Source organism: Strix aluco, chromosome Z (assembly GCF_031877795.1).
Source record: "Strix aluco isolate bStrAlu1 chromosome Z, bStrAlu1.hap1, whole genome shotgun sequence".
Classification (NCBI taxonomy): Eukaryota; Metazoa; Chordata; class Aves; order Strigiformes; family Strigidae; genus Strix; species Strix aluco.
The window spans coordinates 94,041,288-94,056,621 of NC_133971.1; the positions used below are offsets into that span (position 1 = coordinate 94,041,288).

General features: G+C 51.0%; 1 protein-coding gene across 1 annotated transcript in view; it reads right to left on the reverse strand.

The window, feature by feature from the left end:
* MYO5B (myosin VB) overlaps positions 1 to 11,390 on the reverse strand; it is a 165,110-nt gene extending 153,720 nt beyond the window's left edge. The window contains exon 1 of the mRNA XM_074812741.1: positions 11,228 to 11,390. Within this exon, the coding sequence (XP_074668842.1) occupies positions 11,228 to 11,254 (27 nt within the window). The 5' untranslated portion in view covers positions 11,255 to 11,390. The remainder of the gene's footprint in view (positions 1 to 11,227) is intronic.
* Positions 11,391 to 15,334: the final 3,944 nt, after the last annotated feature.

Here is a 15,334-nt window from a genome sequence, read left to right on the forward strand (position 1 = left end):
GCAGAAGGATGTTGAGACCCCTGGAAGATCCTCAGCTGGGACAAGCGCTGCCCCAGGGACTGGAGCTGGGGCTGAGCTCCCTCCTCGCAGGAGAAAAAAAAAGACTTGGAGCTCCTAAGTATTAATCAGATTGGTGATTAGATGAGATCCAGGCAAAGTTCAGCAAGCAACAGCAGTGTTTACATTCTGCTGATTTACTTCACGTGACCTTCAAGCGCTGAAACTTTGTACCAGAGCAAAGACTGCCAGGAGACAGCACCTCTTGCAGTTAGAAATAAAAAATAAATTAAAATAATATAAATACAAACAGTGACATCTCAGAGAGTCTGCAGACTTATTGGCATTGCCAAACAGAATATTCTGAGAATAGATTTAAAAAAAAAAACAAACAATTTCATTCTGCACCGCACCGTTCCTTGGACAAAAAGAGGGGCTCCAGGGAAGCTGCATTTGGGCAAGATCAGTGTTTTTTCTGCCTGATGCTGGACTTTGTGATGGAAATGGTGGTGCAGCAGCACCTGGGGAGGAAAAGCCTGCTCGCAGCTTGGTCTTTGGGGACTGCAAGAAGTTGCACAGCCCAAAGCAGCCTCAGTCACACCGTCTTCTCCAGCATGGAGTGCTGGGTGCTGAAAGGCCAACTGAAGGAAGTTTTGCTCCTCAAGATGATTTGAACCCACCTTGAGGGTTGAGCAAATGGATATTTCTGGTTTCTCAAAGCTGGGCAGCACCACTTGTGTCCATCTGGCATCACAGGGATGGTCCCCCCGCTCCCACACCGGGGAGGGATTTCCCTTAACATAAGTGGGTGGGTGCAAGCACAGCCATCGCTCGCCAAACCAGCAGTGCGCAGGGCAAAGCGTGAAAGGATGAAGATTAGCTCCGACAGCCTCAACTCCAAGTTTATTTTGGCATGACAAGAGCGCACGAGGCTTCAAAGAAGCTCCTGGCGAGCAGGCGAGGGGCCGGGCAGCCAAAATCACCCCCAGGGCAGCAGCAGCGTTGCAAGGCTGAAACCCACAGTTGTTCCTGCCTCCAGCCACACCAAAATACCAGCCCTTTAACTGTGAGCATCAATATTTTGTGGAATTCAGATTATTATTTTTTTCCCCCCTCCTCTTTTTTTTTTTTTTTCCCTTAAGAGGGAAGTATTTTATTTAAGAGCTCCACGGCAGGGCATAGGAATGAGTTATCACCTCGCTGGGCCAGGGTCCAAACAAAAACAAAGGCTTTAGAAAGGAAAAGAGAAAAGAAAACAAGTAGAAAGAAAACAGAGCAAGCAATTTCAAACCTGGTATTTCTAGGCTCTACAGAAGCGAGCCATGACCTTCCTATCTCTCTGACCAGGGTCTTTATAACACCCAGGGCCATAAAACACACGCTGCGGGAGAGCCAAGGGCAGGTCCAGCTCAAAACAGAGTCCCTCACCCAGGGACCTCAGTCCCCCGAGAGCCATCCAGCCACAAACAACTCGTCCCCAGCTGCACTTCAGCTGCCACAGCCAAGCGGGAGAGGAAAAGCAAATTGCATCTCTGTAACACCAGGGATTGGGGGAGAAAACCCCAGTATTCAGAGTAGGGAAGCTCCTGCAGACACCATCCCCCAAGTGAGATCAGCACTAGCATGGCCAGCAGGGACAGGGAAGGGATCTTACCCCTGGACTCGGCACTGGGGAGGCCACACCTCGATGAGTGGGTTCAGTTTTGGGCCCCTCACTCCAAAAAGGCCATTGAATGACTCGAGCGTGTCCAGAGAAGGGCAACGGAGCTGGTGCAGGGTCTGGAGCACAGGTGTGATGGGGAGCGGCTGAGGGAACTGGGGGGGTTTAGTCTGGAGAAGAGGAGGCTGAGGGGAGACCTCATGGCCCTCTACAACTCCCTGAAAGGAGGGTGCAGAGAGGGGGGATGAGTCTCTTGAGCCAAGGAACCAGCGCCAGGACAAGAGGGAATGGCCTCAAGCTGCGCCAGGGCAGGGTCAGACTGGCTCTTAGGAAGGATTTCTTTGCAGAAGGGGCTGTTGGGCGTTGGAATGGGCTGCCCAGGGCAGGGGGGGAGTCCCCATCCCTGGAGGGGTTGAAGAGTCGGGTTGACCCAGCGCTGAGGGATCTGGTGGAGTTGGGAACGGTCAGTGTGAGGTTCATGGTTGGACTGGAGGAGCTTCAAGTGCTTTTCCAACCCAGATGATTCTGTGATTCTGCGAGATGTTCACACCCCGTGCGTGCAGCCAGGGCTTCCAGAAGAGCTTTTCAGTGGTGTCAAAGGCCTTGCTTCAGTCAAAACATGCCTTGTTGGTAGTGCAGGTCTATCCCAGCAGAGAAGCGATTTCTTACAAGCCCAGATGGAGACAGGAAAGCCAGGGGACAGCACGGTGACATGAGACACCGTGCAAATGCTGGATGAGTGGCACTTGGTCTTTCATTTCCTTCATTATTTTATTTATTCCCACTGAACATGGTGGTGAAAGCAAGCATGAGGTAGGCGAGAAACAGGCACTCCACAAGCAGGGGAAAGGCTGGTGAGAGCAACACCAATAGGCAACACACATCTACCTCACACTGAGGTCCGTGTGGGTCCAGAGCAGGACCTTCTCCTGCACCTCCACCTTGCCTCTAAATCAGGACACATGGTTTTACCAAGAGATGTGGGATCTATCCAAGACCACAGTAGTCCAGTACTGCCACATGAAAGCCACCTTCAGCTCTCCATCCCCACCCCACCAGGAGATTAAGTCTCCTTGACCGAGACCCATGCCATCCCCAAAGCACCCAGTGGGTACCGATCCTCTGCCACAGCTGGACATCACACTCGCTGCCCAAAAAACAGCAATACCCACAGCACCCATGTTAGCAGGGCTCAAAGTAATTAAGAAGCATAAATCCACAAGGGAGTTACTCAGCTTAATTAGATTGAAAATTATAGCTTCCATCATCTCTGTATCTCTGCATCCACTCGCTGCCTTGAGATATGCTTACACCAACTTTCTGCTCGCTGGGGGCGTAGCACCAAGGACCAGCTTCACAGCAGGCACAGGGACCAGGGGATTTTTAACTTTTTTTTTTTTCTTTTTTAAACAGTTTTCAATACTCATTTGCTAAGACATATGTCAGTAGCCCCAGCTGCCTGCTGATGTCCAGCCTGCTCGGGGATTTGGCAGCTGGAGGTTTGCCTGAGCCACCTGAAATCATCCCTGCAGGGCTTTCAGAAGAAACCGGACATACCCACCACCATCCCCCGTGATTTTTAAAAGCCATCTTTAAATATACTAAGGGTCTTTATTCTTTGAAGAACAGTGACTCGCCAGGACACGTCCCTGAGATGTAACGTGTCATTTCGATAAGTAGTGGCCATGATTCATCCACAACACATCCTGCTCCCAACAGCCCTGTAAATGGTGGTTAGCACATCCTACCAGCACCTCACACCTTGGCGGGACTATCACAAAGGAGCTTGGGTGATGACTCAAGGGAAGAGTGAAGGTATGGATTAGCTGGGTTTAAGCATTGGCTCCACACCTTGATGGAGTCACCAAGTGAAACATATCCCTTCATGGAGCGCACCAGCCCCACAGGGCTGCCCGTGGTTCAGCAGGATGGGAAGCAGTCATCAGCTGGAAGGGTTGGTTAACCTCAAGCATGAAGAAAACGTTCTCAAGGAAGAGCTAAGCTGGAACATCCAAAAGGTGGACACAGCACACATCTCCTATTGAGGAGCCAAGCCACATTACCACAAAGCACACCAACACCAAGCACCCAGAAGACACAAAACCACCCCACTGGTACCACCACCAATGCCCACAGGGAACATGAAACACAGACTGAAGAAGGAGGAGATGGCCATGCATTAAGGAGGACATAGCCAAGGTATCCTACAACCTGCCCTGCACCATAAATAGAGTTGGGGAGGGCAGAAAGACATGTTACAGGGTATTGTTGGTGATCTGCTAATTGCCAGAGCGGGGTCTGAAAGTCCTAACAGCACCACCAGCTTCACAGGGACAAGCGCGGGGAAATAAAAGCCAGTACTGAAAAAAAACCCCACTGCTTGTGGAGGAGAAAATAAATAAATAAATATTGTTTTAAAAAAAAAAAATCAAACATGATTTGGTTAGAAGTGGTGAAAGATGGTGGCACGGTGGGTTGGGACCACGTGATCCCAAAGGAGCTGCACCACCATCCCACCACCCTGCACCGACCCACAGGTTTGGGGCCATACCCTGCAAATTAAGGGCTTGCATTCCTTATAGCAAGGGTTTATAGACCTATGTTGCTACTCCTATAGTCCAGCCTTTGACATGTTTAACCCATTTCCATGACTCGCAGGTTTCAGTTGGCTGGAGAACACTTTGAACATGGACAAATCAAGGACAAAAGGAGAGCACTGCTGGAGAAAAGGTCACATTTCCAGGCTGCAGGCTCTTCCCTGGAGGGGTGTTCCTCTCCAAACCTTCTGGATACCGCAGGAAAGGCAAAGAGCAGAAATACCAAAGTCTTAATAGCCTCATTAGTAAAACCGCTGAGTTTACTGTGACCTGGGCATCACGTTAAAGAGCGTTCAAACGAGAAAGCCCACCACCCACCCACCCCTAGTCCTCCCCAGCCATGCCACCATCTCTGGACAGGTCTCTGCTCATTTCTGGAGGATCAGGCTAAGTCAAAACCCAACCCAACCCCAAAAGATGTGTCTTACAGTGGGCCGGAGGCAAACAAGGGCGATTGCTTTGCACAACCAACTCAAGACCCAGGAAGCTCACAGGGAATTTCTTCAGTTTTGCTAAATAGCAGATTCTTCGCTAAAATGTTTTGCAAACAGTTCAGGTGTCTGCCAAAGCTTAAGGTTTTACTGCAATAAAAGCAGTCCTTTTCCTGACCTGAATTGTAGTTCATGCTGATATTCCTTTAACTGCCGTGAAATGCTTCTGTTTGCAGAACGGGTCAAAGAGCAGACAGTAACACCACAAAAAAAACCAACTCAGGGCTTCACCTACACTACCTGCTGTTTATTACACCGCTGACTAACTCACAAGGTCCAAAGTCCACCTTCACACTCAAGTTAGTTGTCCGGGAAGGAAACCACAGGAGAAACCTATCGCAGTAAGGGTACACTATTCCTTTTTTTTGGCGAGAGCTACAAACTAACCGGCGTGTAAATTTAGAAGTCCAACGTGCCTAGAACTGCATTGTATTGTGGTAACTAAGATCACCTTCAAACATATATAGAGAGAGAGAAAAACACAGATAAAAACATACAGAGCCTTCTTTCTTGGTCATTAGAAGGGACACATGCATTCACATTCAGGGTTATTATTTTCTACATTGGGTTCCTGACAGCAGAGAAGACTAACAAAGCAAAAATCCTCCCCTGTAAACACACCCCTCAACAGCAGCCAGGCTGCCTGTGACAAATACCCTCGGTTAAACTCCTTCCTTAGGGTAAAAAGGGTAGGACCAATTCATCCCATCCCATCCCACAAGAACCAGCACAAGCCACACGCTGCCTTGGGCTCTGGACCCTCTGCTGTCCCCAGGTTTCCATCCTTCACCCTCGAGTTCACTCAGCAAATCGCTGCCACTGGTGTGCATTGGGGTTGTCCCCCTGCAATTTCACACCCTTAAAGCAGTATCAAGGCAGGAATTCTTAATTTTTATAAAAGGCAAGTTGACTCATCCCAACCAGCAAGAGGACATAAAGCAGGAACCCAGCTAATTAAGCCCTGCTGGAGTCATTAAGCACCTGCACTGAGCTCCATGTTCCTTAGCTCAGTGGCTCTGGTCTAACACCAACACAGGTGCTATTAAATACACAATTGAGATGAACATTTGCACCAACAGAAAAGAAAACACCGCTATTTTTGCATCACAAAGACCCCAGCAGGATAAGCATCTGCACAGCGCCAGGAGAGCACAGGGCAAACTCCAGCCATCTCCTGCCCGTTGATGGAAGGAAATGCCCACGAAGCCACCAGTACCCATCTCTCACCTTCCTTGCACCTACTCAAGGCCGTATAACCAGTAGACTTTGCAGTATTTAAACCCCCCAAGTTTGGCTTTGCTTTTCTCTCCTCGGTGCCATCCCGGGAAGCAGAGGAGGTCCCTGAGCTGCTGGGGAGGTGGCCATACCCTCAGCACGGTCCCCAGCTGAGGCAATTATATTTTACATTTCAGTGGGTTTTTTTTCTCCACAATGACAGCTAATGACAAGGCGGGATCAGGAGGAGACCAGGGATGCCAGCGGATCCGGCTCCTTCAGCAAGACAGCCCCATCTTTAAAGAAAAATCCCAGTGTGGCCTCCAAGCTGTCCCTGCCCTTTGTGACATAACCCAGACTCATCTAAAATAAACTAGAAAAAAAAAAAAAAAAAACAACAAAAAAAACCTTTGAGTATAACCTGCTTTTCCTAAAAGCAGCTGCAAATGGCAGAGACAAGGTTCAGGAGCTCTGCAGCAGAGGTCCCATGGATGTCCTGGGACTGAACCCCAAGTTCTCCCTGTCCCTCACTTTTATTCACAGAAACTTTTTCTACACAACAGACAGAAAATCTTCTCTCTCCTTCCCAGCTACTCCTCAACCCCAAACCAGCACACAGGCACCCACTAAGGATGAATCCTCCCTGAGCCTTGAAGAATAAATCACTTTCAGAAATGCCAGAGTGTTTTATGCCAGAAGGTTTATGCCAATTCATTCACTCAGTGTGTGATCACACTGGCAATATTTATTCACTTTTGAAGAGTTTCTCCCCAGGGTCAGAAACCACCAATTCATTCCAGCTACTTTATTTAATACAACAACTTGAAGTGAAAACCAGAGAGATTTCTATACCCAACTCTAGCCATTAGAAGAGGATTTTTTTAATGCATTAAGTTCTATCGTCTACCAAAAAAAAATTACTTGGCAAGTAACAGTCACTTTGCACAAGGGGAGGAAAAAAAAAAAATTAAAAAAGAAAGAAATACCCTGGTTTCTTACTCCTCCAGAGCTCGCAATCCTTCTGAAGAGTGTATCTCGAGCTCCACAACACTCCAGGAGCAGGAAGGCACAGCTTATTCCCTCGCCTGGCAGAAAAACTATTTTGCATGAGGTTCAGAGGCTACACTTAAATTAACATATTTTAAGAAATACCTTTAAGAGACCAGAACATCCAGAAGCAAAAGCAATTATATTTGTTTTAGTAATAGGAAGAGCTTCACCTTACAATAACAAAGGCTAGCCACGCAAACGAGTCTAATCTCCAGTTTAATGCTGCAAATGAAACCGTTGCTGGAGATGGCATCTTCCAGGGGCCGTGTCCTCCCTCCATCCTGCCCAGCACCCAGCTCAGAGGAGCAGAATGTCCCCGTTATCTCCTTACAGAGTAATGCTGGCATCTGCACAGGCTTACGGGGATTGGACTGCGGTTACCTTGGCCGGAGTTTAGCTGCATCAGCAACAGGTTTCTTTGGAGGGCTCTGGCTGGAGAGGAAGTAAAGAGCACTGCATGCAGTCTGGTTTTTCTTTTTTTCCCACAGCCTTTGCCTCCTGCTTCAGTGAAATAAGGTTTGAGAAACTCCCCTTTGCAGCTGCAACCAGTTTGGCCGGGCAGGTCCCATCACTCTGTTCCAGCAGCAACCCCAGGGACACAGCAGGAGCAGGACCAGCTTCAGGCAGCCTTAGAAGGACACTGGGCAATACACAGGTTAGGCAAAGCTCTACCAGTTCTCCCTCTGGAACTGGTTTTTGCAAGTGGGAGTCCTCGATGCCACTACCTCCCCTAATCCTCTTCCACACACCAGTGCCAACAGCTCCAAGACCCGGGCTGCACCCTTTACCATACAGCTCCTCTTCCTCTGGGACACAAGTCACACTAAATTCCTGTTTTCTTCCACAACAAAATAAAACCCACAGCCAGATAATCCCAAAGTCCCCAGGTACCACATCAGAAGTGAGGAGAGTATTATAATGGTCTCCCTGTAACTGTTTACCCAGGTGGAGTCCTACGTGCTTAAAGGTTGATGCAGTTTTGGAACTACTCTCATGCTCATAATTAGGCAGAGCTGTTAATTATCTTGTTTGATAGGGGCTATTAAGCACCGGTCATCCCTGCTTTTCAAGGGGCACAGGTGAGATGTCACATGGAGACGGCCTCCAACAGCAACTCACAGCTGCTGGTGTTTCCAGGATGGGTTCCTCTCCACTTTAAGTGCTCCTCAGGGCAGCGCTGAGTCTAACACAACAAATTCATCAGCATGGCTTAACAAGCACCAACTTAAACACCAAGAAAATACTACATGTCCCACAGAGTCCCAGGAGATCTTCTGCAAGCATCAAGTGGAAGTTAAGGGCTCTCTACACAACAACACCAGCAGCTCCCGTTGTAGCCCAGCGGGAAGGAGAGGTGGGAGGACCTGAGAAGTCCCCCTCAGCCACTCCAAAGCAGCTCCCCAGCAGTTTCTCTCATCCTGGTTCAAGCAGGAGGAGGAAGGACTCTGAGGGAGGTACCGCTGTGGCTGTGCTAATGCAACACCGCGCCTCGGATCGATAGGCTTTTAGCAAGACAGATGTATTGATTCCAGCGAGCCGGATCGCCCGCCTCCCCTCAAAAATCCTTATCCCCATCCTGCTGACAAGGCAATCCAGGAGGCCCCACCTCTACGCTTGGAAAGTCATCTCCTGATCTGTAACACCCCACCAAAGCTCCCCCAACTCTTCCCTCCTCCTTTCCTCTGTTCACCCCCGCGCCCAATTACCCTGAAGAGCATCTTCTGGCGGCCGTGCGCAGAGGGTGCATCAACCCCCAACTGCTCGGGGCAGGACAGCCCTCTGCAGCAGGTTGTCTTCTCCCCACCACACTCTCAGAGGCCTCTACCCTACATGAGCTATAAATGTCCAGCAGACCTACAGGCCACGGGGCTGAACGCCTGCATCCGTGCAGCGGCAATGTGCAAGTGAGCGCCAGGACCTTCCTTAACACTTTCCAAGAGCAGACTAGAGAACAACAAATCTGCTTCATCAGGGGCATCTCCATCAGCACCTTAAGGCTGGTGGGTTTTTTAAAGCCACCTCTGCTCTTTTTCTTATATACTCAAAGTCATAGGAAACATCTTCCTGCTGCTTCAAAGCCCAGAGCTGGCACAGAGGCCCCACACAGAAGATGACCCAGTAGGACAGTCCTAAATGTGACCACAATGCCGGTGCTCAGCCCCACAGATGACCCATCTGGGTTCAAGGCACCATCCATGGCCCCCACCACCGACCACACCAGCCCTGTCCCTAAAACACCCCCCAGCAAAACAGAAGGGCCAGTGCTGAAACACCAGCTCTCACCAAGAATCTTTGCTGTTACTAAAAAAGGAATTAAAAATCAACGACACACGCACAGCTTGCCACCCAATCCCCCATCGCTTCCCAAGTGCCTCATCAAAAAGTCCCCATACAGCAACAGGATCACAAGCGACGCCCCAACAGGCATCTTACACCCATTCAACAGATGAACAGGAATTGAAACCTGAATTAGCATAAAAACATGACACAGGTTAATGACTTGATCAGCGAGTTAAGAATCAATTAACCTGGTTGTTATAACCAGCCCAGAGAGAGGGATAACACAGCGCTTGCTGCCAGCCTCTCTCCTCCCCAGGGATGCTTGCCATCGCATCCGATGAGGTGCTGTGGTCAGCACGTTGGAGCAGTTTAGCCACACCTTTCCTTGTCCTCCCCTTCCATTTTTGCACGGAAAAAAGGTTTTCCAAACCAGAGACTTTGCTTTTGAAACTCTCTCTCGAAGGGACGGAGAGCAGCCCGCTCACAGCCAGCCCTGCTCCATCCAGCAGGGCTTCTTAAATTCCTACAGGTTCAAAGGCGGAGCCGCCAGATTCGCAATTCATCCGGCATCCGTTTGATATCAACGGCCAAAAAAATAAGTGGCAACCCCCAATATTACATAAGAGCTGTCCGCAAAATGAGTTACAGAAGCAGAAATCTGCAGCAAAGTTAAGCCCGGGAGACTGGCACGGAGACAAAAAGTGGCTCCTTGAGAGGGCTGGTGCCAATCTGGCAGCACCTCCACGCCAACCATGGTCACAGGAAGAATTTAAAACACTAAAATTCTCATTATTACAGTAGATGATGCTGGAACTTCACAGTCCTTCAGCAAAAACCATCCCGAAGCCAAGCACTTTTCTTGATGAGCCCCTGCCTGGAGTTATTGATGGCTTTTACTAAGCCCATCGCCTGGATTCCGGCAGCGCTCCCGGGTAGCCTCGGGAAGATGGGGAGCACAGGGAGAGGGGCTCTCTCCCTATCAGTTATCGTTCCGTACGGAGCGGATCTCCCGCGGCACGCCAGGAGCAATTTCATCAAGTCGATCGGCACAGATCTATCCGGACAAAACCTCTCGCTGGGAGGGGGGCAGAAAGCCCCAAACTGTGGCGGGGCGCAACCCCAGGCAAAGGAGCAGGGATACCCTGCGCCCTCCCCAACTATCCCGCGGCCACAAAATAATAATTAAAAAAAACCCCAACAAACCAGTATCTTGTCTAGATCGCAGGCTCTGCTTTGAAACCGGCACCCGAGCTTCCCTGTTCTCACGACTTTTTAGGAGGCAATCTGGGTTTCTCTCTGGGAAGCCGCGGGGAGGGCGGTTGGTGGCCACCCCAGCGGCACCCCGAGGGATGCGTCGCACCCTGCCAGGCCATCAGCCATGTTCCCTTCCCCGCCTGCGTGAGGAAGAGGGTGAGTTCGAGCCATCCCCTGCCGAGGGATTGTATTTATTAAGGGATTGTATTTAAAAAAAAAAAAAAAAGACTCTGGGAATTGGGCACCTCAGGAGCGTTTCGGTTAGTTACTGCAGTTGGAAGGACTGGGTTGGTTGTGGTTTTTTTTTTTCCTCTCCCTCCACCCTGATTGTTTTAGGATGATGAGGGAGAAAAATAATTATTTTATGAGGATTTGGGGAAGGTGAGTGCGTTTGAGCTGTGCCTTTCCGGTGACAGACCCCACGGAGGACGAGGCCAACGCTGCCACAACCTCCACCCACGGCCCAAGTTCCCCCCAAACCAGACACAGCGTTCACCCGTGGGGGGGTGAAATCTGGGGTGTGTGTGTGTGTGTGTGTGTGTGTCCCTCCGGTCCCCATGCACCGTCCCGGGGGGTGCGGGGAAAGTTGTGGGTCCCCTCCACGACTGCAACCCCCCCCCCCGCCCCCAAATCCAAGGGAGACCCCCCCCAAAACACACATTGATATCCCCCCCCCCGCTCACCTTAGTGTAGAGCTGCGCGGCGGACATGGTCGGAGCGAAGGGCTTTAAGCGGGGGGCATGGGGGCGCTGGACCGACCCCCGGACCGACGGACGGACAGACCGACCGACCGACCTTTACACCCGCCGCCGGCCGGGGCGCGGGGAAGGGAAGAGAACGGCGCGGTGGCGGGCGGGGGGGGGGCAGGAGGAGGAGGAGGAGGAGGAGGAGGAGGCAGGTCCGCTCCGCCTCCGCCGCGCCCCGCTCAGGTATGGGGCGGCTCGGCGCTGCTAGGCTGGGCTCGGCGCTGCTAGGCTGGGCTCGGCGCTGCTAGGCTGGGCTCGCCTCGGCTCGACTATCCCAGCCCCTCTCCCCGCCGGGCTCGGATGGGGAGAGCCGCGTTTTACCTCACTGCCTGCGTCGGCTTTTCTTCTTCTTCTTCTTCTTTTAAAAAAAAAAAAAAAACAAAACAAAACAAAAAAACCCCACCCTTTTTTATACATATTTTTCCTTCCCGGTCCCAGTCCCCCCCCCCGGGGGTCCCCAGGAGCCCGCCAGGCTCCTGTCCCCAGCCTCCTTCCCTTCACTTGAGGCGCTGAAACACACCGTATTTATTCTTAGGTTTGGGTGGGGTTTTTTTTTTTTTTGGTTGATTTTTTTTTGTCCTTTTCACAGAATCCTTCAGGTTGGAAAAGACCCTTGGGATCATCGAGTCCAACCCTCAGCCCGACTCTACAAAGTTCTCCCCTACACCACATCCCCCAACAGCTCATCCAAACGACCCTTAAACACACCCAGGGATGGGGACTCCACCCCCTCCCTGGGCAGCCTATTCCACTCTCTGACCACTCTTTCTGGGAAACATTTTTTCCTAATGTCCAGTCTGAACCTCTTTTATTCTTCTATTCTTCCTTTCCCAGGGAAGAAGAGTAGTTAAGCCCCAAGCAGGTGCCCCTCGGTGGTTTGGGGCTCTGCCATCCCCACCAGCCACTGAGCTGTTGGGGTTCACCCATATATCGGGGTGCAAGGAACAGCATAAACGGGGTGTCCTTGGCCAGGACAAGCCTGTGCCCACTGAAGCCATGAGCCCACTGAAAACGCAGGCAAGGAAAGCACCAGGGATGGAGTTTTCTCCATCTTTGGGTTCCCACCACCAGCATGCCAGGTCCTGCTTGCGTGCCTCCCCATCCTACACCCCCGTCAGGAATTGTTTCTTGGGCAGAAACAGCCAAAAATTGTCCCCAGCCTGTCAGCCTGTGGCCAGGCTGCCTCCCTCCATCCCCGGGGAGCATCTTGTGCTTCCATTCGTGCTTATAAGGCACTTTTTGAGCTTGAGAAAGATGATGCAAATGCAAAATATTCCTAATGAATCACTATTGCTATTCATTATCATTCCAGGTATTTTGCATATTAACTAAGCAGGCAGAAAACATCCTCAGCGGGGCTTATTCTCTGCCACAGTTGTTTACTCTGAAGCGGGGATCCCTCCTCCCATGGTTTCGGGCTGTGCCATTCACAGGGCACCCACAGTTTTCCGTTAAAGCCATCGCTGGTGCCATCTCACTCTCTGCTCCTCATCCCTTACGGGGGGAAACTTCAGCATTTTTCCTCTCAGCCTCCTCCAAGCCTGGCAGGAAGCAGCACTGATTTGGTGGGAGGACAACCAGCATCGCCATTATCTCTCTTTTCCAGCTCTGATGTTCTTGGTGAATCCAAATAAATTGCAGGTGGCTCTGGGGGAAGTTTGGGAAGGAGCAAAGAAGGGGGGGGGGGGGGGAAACCTGCACCCTGTCTAACACCTATGGCAGCATATTTTCTGCAAAGCCTCCAAGATAGCTTTGTCTGGCAAACAAAACTTGCTCCTCTCCTTTTATTAAATCAACTCTAGAAGCAAAATATGAATTACCGTTGCAGTCAGGAGCAACGGTTTCAGTGAAGCCTGGGTGGCAGTGATAGCCCAGAGGCAAAGCACAGCCCATCCCATGGAATACGAGCTGGTGCCGTGCATGATTTTCCATTAATCTAAAACTTTAATGAAAGTTAGAACTAAAAAAGCCAAATAAATACAAAATCCCTGAAGTGTGTCCTAAGTGCTGGGTTGCTGGAAATTGTCTCCTTCGGGAGACAGAAGCTTCTTTCCATTTGGGAATCAAAACTTGTGTTGAGCATAATATTTAACGAGCACTGGCTCTTAAATAGCATTTTATGGTACCACCTCTTCTTACATTCATGTTGAAGGCACTTAGAGGTGAAAATGAACCAAATATCAGGTTTTTTCTTCTCTAAGCAGAGCCAGTGGCTTCCTTGCAAGTACAGTATGAGTATTGGAGATGTGTGTGCTCCCGCAGATACTCCCAGGTCCCAGCCTTGTCCCCGTGTTGCAATGACACATGGAGATCCCAGGGACAGACAGATGGATGGATGGATGGATGGATGATGGCACGGAGCAGTGAGGGGCTCTGGAGGGCTTGGCGAGGAGGGCAAGATGCTGGGGCCGGCACTGGAGTGTAGTTATCTGCTCTACAACAGGCACCCCAACACTCCACATCAGCTTTGGGGGTTTATTTAGATAGAGGAGCAAAGACGAGGTCGCCACTGAAATCAGACAAGTAGGGGAAACCAGCATTTCTGCAGTGAAACCGCTGACACCGTTTCCCACAGCATTCTCCTGGCAAAACGAGCTGCTCGAGGCTTGGACGGGCACACGCTTTGCTGGGTAAAAAACTGGCTGATGGCCGGGCCCAAAGAGTTGGGGTGAATGGAGTTAAATCCAGATGGAGGCCGGTCACGAGTGGTGTCCCCAGGGCTGGGTTTTGGGGCCACTCCTGTTTAACATCTTTATTGATGATCTAGACGAGGGGATCGAGTGCACCCTCAGTCAGTTTGCAGATGACACCAAGTTGGGTGGGAGTGTTGATCTGCTCGAGGGTAGGGAGGCTCTGCAGAGAGACCTGGACAGGCTGGAGCGATGGGCTGAGGCCAACTGGGGGAGTTTCACTAAGGCCAAATGCCGGGTGCTGCACTTGGGCCACAACAACCCCCAGCAGCGCTACAGGCTTGGGGAGGAGTGGCTGGAGAGCTGCCAGTCAGAGAGGGACCTGGGGGTGTTGATTGACAGCCGGCTGAACATGAGCCAGCAGTGTGCCCAGGTGGCCAAGAAGGCCAATGGCATCCTGGCTTGTATCAGCAATAGCGTGGCCAACAGGGACAGGGAAGGGATCTGACCCCTGGACTCGGCACTGGTGAGGCTGCACCTCAATTACTGTGTTCAGTTTAGGGCCCCTCACTACAAAAAGGCCATTGAATGACTCGAGCGTGTCCAGAGAAGGACAACGAAGCTGGTGAAGGGTCTGGAGCACAGGTGTGATGGGGAGCGGCTGAGGGAACTGGGGTTGTTTAGTCTGGAGAAGAGGAGGCTGAGGGGAGACCTCATGGCCCTCTGCAACTCCCTGAAAGGAGGGTGCAGAGAGGGGGGAGGAGTCTCTTGAGCCAAGGAACCAGCACCAGGACAAGAGGGAATGGCCTCAAGCTGCGCCAGGGCAGGGTCAGACTGGCTCTTAGGAAGGATTTCTTTGCAGAAGGGGTTGTTGGGCGTTGGAATGGGCTGCCCAGGGCAGGGGGGGAGTCCCCATCCCTGGAGGGGTTGAAGAGTCGGGTTGACCCAGCGCTGAGGGATCTGGTGGAGTTGGGAACGGTCAGTGTGAGGTTCATGGTTGGACTGGAGGAGCTTCAAGGGCTTTTCCAACCCAGACGATTCTGTGAAATCCCCTGACCCCCAAACTACAGTTAGTGTTGAATTTCGATGCACGAGCAGTACATTAACACCAATAGCCCCATCCAGAAATCCCCCACGGACATACTTTGGGGCAGGTTCTACTGCTGAAAGCAGAGGTGGCCAGAGGTAAAATGAGAGTTGAGTCAACCTTATTCCTCAAAATTAGGGGCAATATCTGCACAGTTCAAAGTACTTTAAACTCTCTGCATGTGTAAAGGTTTGCAGGGAAAGTTTTCTGCTTTCGCTGGATGCCTCAAAACTATGGGGCATCAATTCTGACAGCTCCGAATGTCATCAGGACAGAGCTGACTGTTGCTAAAGACAACCCCAGGTCCTGAATTTTTGCACGCAGAGT